This window comes from Piliocolobus tephrosceles, chromosome 2 (assembly GCF_002776525.5).
Source record: "Piliocolobus tephrosceles isolate RC106 chromosome 2, ASM277652v3, whole genome shotgun sequence".
NCBI classification, from domain to species: domain Eukaryota; kingdom Metazoa; phylum Chordata; class Mammalia; order Primates; family Cercopithecidae; genus Piliocolobus; species Piliocolobus tephrosceles.
The window spans coordinates 90,183,849-90,191,029 of record NC_045435.1 but is presented as its reverse complement, the minus strand read 5'-3'; the positions used below and the strand labels follow the sequence as shown (position 1 = coordinate 90,191,029).

Below are 7,181 nucleotides of genomic sequence, written 5' to 3'. Positions count from 1 at the left end.
CTGCCCTGCATGCCACACCCCCCATTTAAAAGCCTCTGCTTTCTGCTCCAAAGGTGAAGCAGTACCCTTAAGGCAAGAAGCCTGTACTTCTTCCCCTAAGGTAGCTTTGGAATAAAACTCACCTTCTTTATACCAAACGTAGCTCTTGTTATTTAGACTTTGCAAGTGATGAGCAACTGAACCTACATTTCAGTTATAATTCCTATGCCTGCTCTTCCTGCCCTGCCTTGGGGACACACACACACACACACACTCCCAGGCACACACATGCACTTGCACTGAGACAGCCATGTGAATAACCAACCAGATCCCCTTGGGAAAACCGGTGCTTGGCCTGGCCTTAAATTCCAGACCCTTGGGCATCATACTCAAGACTGCAAGAAAGAGGAGGGACTGGACCTGAAAAACTTGGAAGGGAAGGTCCAACTGTACAGGTATTTTGTCAGGCATGTGATTTCAGTATAAAATTCTAGAAAAGACGAGTGACACTTTATAAGGAGAGAATATCAACAATATTTCTCATTTTATTTCTTGCTAAGACGACAGAAGGGAATTGTGAGCAGATGGATGGGCAATCCCCACCCTCAGCCAGGGAGGCCAAGGCCCCAGCACACCCGGGGAGAAGGGCTGGGGGCAGTGAATGGCTGAGGCTTCCTTGGGGAGGCTGGGCCATCTTCTTGGGTTTTACTTCGTGAGGAATGCACAGGCTTCCAGGAGGGCTGTGGGACACAACAGAGCAAGAGATTCAGAAACTGATTTCTTCTTTTTTTAAAATCAATAAACCAGTTATTTAAACCAATAAATCAAAGAGGATACTAAGAGTTTTCTCTGCCCTTCTCCCATCACTGTGAGTCAGTGCTTGCCACACTCATATTCCCGTTCCCCTACTCCTAGCGACTACAGTGTTCAAGGGAGCCAGAGTCTAGCCCTCACCAGCCAGGGTGTTTCCCTGCTCTGGCCTGAGAGACACAACCGCTCTGCATTTGTCTCTAATTGAATAGACTGTCACATCCTCAAGTTCACAAGACATTGGTGGTCCTCTAGCTTCTCCTGGAATGTGAACCTGTTTGCAATCATGCTTATCTGCAGATTCACTCATTCATTCACAGATCCTTACTGAGCACCTGCTTTGTGTGAGTTGCTGTGCTAAGTGCTAGGGACTCAGCATGGATAGACAGGCCTGCCCTCAAGAAGCACGTGGTCTATGCAGTCCTGAACTGGCTGCTCACAAGAAGAGCCCTGTAGCCGTATTTCTCAGAGGGTGGTCATGTCCTGCATCACAGTGACCTGAGTTGTTGGTCAATACAGAAAAGGGTTTCTCAACCTTGGCACTATTGACATTTGGGGCCTGATAATAACTCTGTTGCAGGGAGCTGGCTGTGCTTTGTTTAGTAGCATCCCTGGCCTCTATAACATATTTGGTACCAGCAGCACCCTCTACGTTGTAAGAATCAAAAATGCCTCTCAGCATTGCCAAATGTTCCCTCAGGGGAAAAATTGTCTCTCATTGAAAACCACCAATAAAGACATTCCTGGCCCTGCTCCCATGCCTGGACCAACAGCATCCCCAATGCCTCCGACTCTGGGTGAGGGACCAGGAATAGGAATCTGGATGATTGCAGTGCACAGGCAGCTGTGCACACTGAAATCCCACAATTATAACCGGGAGCCTTACAATACTCCACGATGTCTTCTAACTATTTTTAAGGGATTAAATTAGTATCAATATATTTCCCTGGTTAAGATATGTTTTTCTACACTTGAATTTTTTTGAGATTTTGTTTTCTCAATAGTTGGCATCTGTGGTAACTGTCTAGAATCAGATTTTTTTTTTTTTTTTTTTTTTTTTGAGGCAGGGTCTCTTGGTGTTACCTAGGCTGTAGTGCTGTGGTACAATTATAGCTCATTGCAGCTTCAACCTTCTGGGTTTAAGCAATCCTCCTATTTCAGCCTCTCAAGTAGCTAGGACTACAGGTGCTTGACACCACACCAGGCTAATTTTTAAAATTATTTTTGTAGAGACAAAGTCTCCCTGTGTTGGCCAGGCTGGTCTCAAACTCCTGGGCTCAAACCACCCTCCCACCTCTGTCCCACCTCTGCTTCCCAAGGTGCTGGGATGACAGGTGTGAGCCATCATACCTGGCTGGTTTTGTCACTTCTCAATGCATATGTGTATATACACTTTTCACTTTACTGAATAAAATGGATTATCAGTTTCCAAAGACATCATGACAGAGCAGTCACTATCAGTACTATAAAATTTATAAAAATTTATTACATACTGCTCTATTTTATTCTCTAATTCTTTTATCAATGAGATTAGAATTTCCTGGATTGTAAAGAGATATTATCTTTCCTTAACATTTTTACACCTGTGTTAGTTCCTAGAATGCTGTCTGGCCCTCAGACCTTGACCTTCACCAGTGGTGGTTTCTCGGGGATGCTAGCTAGGGTCTACTTACGGGAGGTTGAGCACTTTTTCAGATTAGTAATGGCTGTGACATACTGCGGTCCCAAATATTTTTCATACGTTGTTTTGCCATGGAGTCTGGCCAGACACTCAGTGTTGTCATTGAACAGAAGGTTTTTGGTTTTAGACTGGAATAAGCAAAACGTGCCCGGGCAGTCAGATCCATTTCTCCCAAATTTAGCCTGCGACAAAAGACAAAAGGGCAGACAGTGAGTAGCTAAGGAAAAGAGGAATTCATGGGTTAAAGGAGGCAAAGGGGTATTTCTCCCACCCAAGAACAGCCCTGAGAAAACCATGGGGCAGAAGGAGCTGAGTTCTAGAGTCATTCCACCTCCTTAGTGGAGTCCCCCACCCCACACTCCTGCTGGCAGGCCCGCCCTGGGCAGCATCCTGGCCTCACACCACTTCTGGTCCTACCTCCTACTATCTGCCATCTTTCCTTCCTTCTTAACCTGCGACCTTTTCCCATACGACCTCTTATGGGTGACAAGGTGACAGCAGAGGGGTTTTGAGATCTGCCCTCACAAGTCAATTGCTTAGGGCATTCTAATATGCAGCTCTTCTAGAGAGGCAGGCTGCTAGGAAAACCCAGGCTCGGCCACTAACCAGCTCAGTGTGCAGGCCAGTCACCCTGCCTCCCTCACACAGTTCCTGCTCTGTCCCAGGCTCCCATGTGGGAAGACTGAGACCCAAACCCCTCAGTCATGGCAGCTCTTACCAGCACCAGTGTGTATGCACAGTAAGGGCTTCATAAAGGCCGATTATGGTGGCCAGTCTTATTATTCCTGGGTTGTTTTCTTTAAAAGTACACATAGAGACATGATGTTATATGATAAAAATAGAAGTTCTAATAAAATCCCAGATTTTAAGAAAATTTGGGGATTTTCTTCAAATCACATTTAGGTAGCCCTAAATCTATAGGGCACGTTTTGGGTTTGTTGTTTTAGAGGCCTGGCCTAGAGCATTGTTCAGTCGGCCCAGGTTCAGGAACACCACCTGAGTAAAGCACTATACCAAGGAGTGTGGGAGGAAGGCTCAGTGGTTCCCTCATTTGCCAGAAGAACAACAAGAGGGCAAAAGACAATCTCTGAGCCAGGCAGTGAGGGCAACAAGGCCAGGGCACAGAGACTTAAGCCGAAATGGAGTGAGTCCCAGAAAGCCCAGAGTCAAAAGCCTCTGTTGTTCTTGTTGACACTCCGGGCAACCCCACGGCATGAAGCCAATACTGTCACCATGAGCTTCAAGCAGAGGGACTAGAGAGGCTCGAGTGGGCTGGTGCACCTAGCTCTGTGATCTCCCCACCTAACAAGAGCCCACACAGCTAAGAAAGCACTAGAAGCCCCGTGGTCCATACCTGTTGGTCGAACAGCACCTGTTTCAGGCGTTCCACCTTATCCGTCCGAGACACCACGGCATGATTCGGGGCCACGGCGAGATGGCAGCTCCTAGCCTCAGTCACAGGCTTCCGCGTGCCATCGAGGCACAGCAGCTCAAAGTCCTGCAGCTTCAAATCCTTAGCCCATGCTTCAGTGTTCTTTCCTGGGGAGAAAAAGAAGGTGGCATCATCCACGGCTCCCCTGCTCAGCCACCAAGTCTCTTCTGGATGGGTGTGGCCATCCCACTGACCTCTCAAATGCACACACTGGGGTTGTGGTGATGTGAGGAAGAGAAAATGAGCTTTGTCCTACACAAGCTGTAAAAACTTCAAATATACCAAATATGAGTGCTGTGTCCATGCAATGGAATGTTATTCAGCAATAAAAGGGAGTGAAGTTCTGGTACATGCTGCAACACGTGTGAACCTTGAAGATGATGCTAAGTGAAAGAAGCCAGTCACAAAAGACCACGTAATAGGCTGGGCACAGTGGCTCATGCCTGTAATCCCAGCCCTTTGGAGGCCAAGCTGAGAGAATCACTTGAAGCTAGGAGTTCATGACCAGCCCGGGTAACACAGCAAGACCTCATCTCAAAAAAAACCCCACCATATATTATATTACTCCATGTATATGAAATGTCCAGAATAGGCCAGCTTATGGAGACAGAAAGTGGATTGATGGTCCCCAGTGCTGAAGAAGGATGGGGCAATGACTGATAATATGCGCAGGGGTTTCTTTATGGGATGATGCAAGCGTTCTAGAGTTGGACTGTGATGATGGCTGCACAACTCTGTGAATGTGCTGGAGATGACTGTATTGTACACTTTGCATGGGTGGATTTTTTAGTACATGAATTCTATCTCAATAAAGCTGTTACGAGTTCTTATTTTTTTAAAGAAGAAAACCCTCCACCTATGCCATATTTTTCAGTGAGTTCCAGAAAAAGAATAGATGGTTTACATTCAAGGAGAAATTGGTTTCTCTTCCCTTTCATATTCAAATGCTATTAGTGTAACCAGAGAAAGGAAAGGAACTTTTGTAGGTTTATCAAATATATATAGTCAATTCTAACAAAATACAGTTGTAAAGTACCAGAGAAAGTTAAAATTAAATTTGACATCAATCTGATCCCTGGAGATTACTTTAGTGAATGGCTTGTAAATTCTAAATGTAATTGTACGCATGTCTATGTTTGTGCAGATACAGGCTCATTGTTCAGGCTCCTGCTTGACTCTCTGCCCTCTCCCTTTAAGAAAGCACTTTATTCATTCTCTTGGATTCTGTATTTGGTACCGAAATACTTTCAAATTTACATATCTGGTTTTAATCTCCGTCCCAAGAGACACTAGAAGGGGCAAAAGCAGAAGGGAGAAGTGACTGTGACTGCAGTGATTGCTGAAGGAGGGAGGCCGAAAGTGGAGGCAGTTCTTTCTCAGGGAACAAAATAGCAAGTCACCTGCTGAGACTAGGGGGTGGGAATGCTGAAGTGGGGCTAAGGAGACAGATACAGATTGGAAGGTAGCAAATGGCTGAGGACCAGAAGAGAGAGTGATTGTTCAAACATTGACTGGAAGATTATCTCCCGTCATCTGCAACCATCTGTAATTTTGTTCCCACTAACTCCCAAGGAGTGTCCAGACCAAGGCTCACATGGGGATGAATGAAGGCCTCTACTTCCTTTTTCATAAAGGGAGCCTTCATTTGCATGTGTTCACCCAGTTTTGCAGCATCATCCACAGTTTCCAACAGGCATGCATGATCTCATGCATGAGGGCAGACAGTGTGTTTCTGTGGTTGACTAGACGAAGCCAGGGAGACATTTGCTACTAAGCATGGCTAGTATCTGTGTGTGTGTGAGTGTATGTGCATGTGTGTGTGTGTGAGAGAGAGAGTGTGTGTATGAATTTGGTTTCAAAATCCATATGACAGCTACAGATGTTATCATGTTGTCTATTGAGATAAAGAATTTTGGAGTTCTTTTAATCAAAAATCTGGAAAACGTTATAAAACCTTCCCAAAGGCAAACCTGAACACTAAGATGTGTTGTGATGCCAAAGACTCTGCTCTGAAAGAGAAAAGGAAATACTTTCACCTACCATCAGTGTTCTGCAAGACGGTGACATCTTTCACAAATGCAACGTCTCCAGCATTCTCGGCCAGGCACCTAAAATGTTCCAGAAAATATACACATAATTACAGAAGAGAAACTAGTAGGGCTTTCATAAATATTTGTAATATGCATTCCAAAAACTGAAATACAGAAGTACACATCTAAAAGACAACTATTTCTAGGAATTTACTGTTTACAATGGCAGATTGAGCACAGGTTTACCGGTCCTCCTTTTAAAACCCTACATAAAAGACATTACAAAACCAAGAAAGCTAAAGATATGCAATCCAGGAAACAGGCAATCTAACATGAAGACAAAGAGAAGCACCAGAATAATGGTCAACAGGACCCCCAGGACCACAGATGTGCAGGTGGCCTGCAAAGCAACCAATCCAAACTGCAGCAAGAAGATGGACACATTCCGGAGCAGCACTTCCAAGTAAATGATGAAACTGCGATAGCACCCAGTGTGTGTGTGTGTGTGTGTGTGTGTGTGTGTTGTTAGGAGATTTACATTACTGGCAGAGAGTTTTCGGATGAAGTAGTGTTGTTTTTTTTCAAGTGCAGAAAATTAAACAAATAAGAAAAGACACCTATGAACTTCAGAGTAAACAAAAAGTTTGTACAATAAGGGAAATATAATATGAGAATAATTCTTACACAGTCATAAGTACTGAATATGACATTAGCATGTTGGGTGCTGAAGAGTTGAAGTTTGTGGTTGTGGGGTGGAAGAGGTGCCGGGGGCAGTGTGAGAGGCTAGATCTTCTTCTATAGTACAGAGTCAGCAGAAAGTTAAAAATTAAGAACCAGCATTATGAGGATCATAGAAATAAAGGGGTAAGACACTGGTTTCAGCATTTAATTATTTTGCTATAAATTTCCCCAATCTAGATTCTAGATAGAATTTAAACAAAAGACAAGGAATTTTCTTCCAGTATAAATAGGAATATTAAAATGTGGGTGTTTCCAGTGAACTAATACCTTGCTGCAGGTCTGAAAAACAAAGAGGAGCACACGATTCTTTCGGGCTCTTATGAGACGTGTGTTCAGCATTTCTGAGTAGAATCACATTTCCATTTGCAAATCCTTAGACCCTTAAAGATATTTTTATACATTCCCAAAACTTTTTTTTTGTTTTGGGTTTTTTATGAGCCACTCAGAGTACAGCAAAAGCCACTTTTATGTCATTTCATCACTGGAACAAGGCAGTGGAATTTATATT

The 7,181-nt window shown here is 44.1% G+C and overlaps 1 protein-coding gene across 1 annotated transcript in view; it reads right to left on the bottom strand.

The window, feature by feature from the left end:
- Nucleotides 1-493: 493 nt before the first annotated feature.
- The window catches only part of LTF (lactotransferrin), a 29,464-nt gene continuing 22,776 nt past the window's right edge, over nucleotides 494-7,181 (bottom strand). Inside the window, exons 14-17 of the mRNA XM_023231413.1 lie at nucleotides 5,943-6,010; nucleotides 3,825-4,009; nucleotides 2,463-2,652; nucleotides 494-719 (exon numbers count right to left, since the gene is read on the bottom strand). Of these exons, the coding sequence (XP_023087181.1) occupies nucleotides 685-719; nucleotides 2,463-2,652; nucleotides 3,825-4,009; nucleotides 5,943-6,010 (478 nt within the window). The 3' untranslated portion in view covers nucleotides 494-684. The remainder of the gene's footprint in view (nucleotides 720-2,462; nucleotides 2,653-3,824; nucleotides 4,010-5,942; nucleotides 6,011-7,181) is intronic.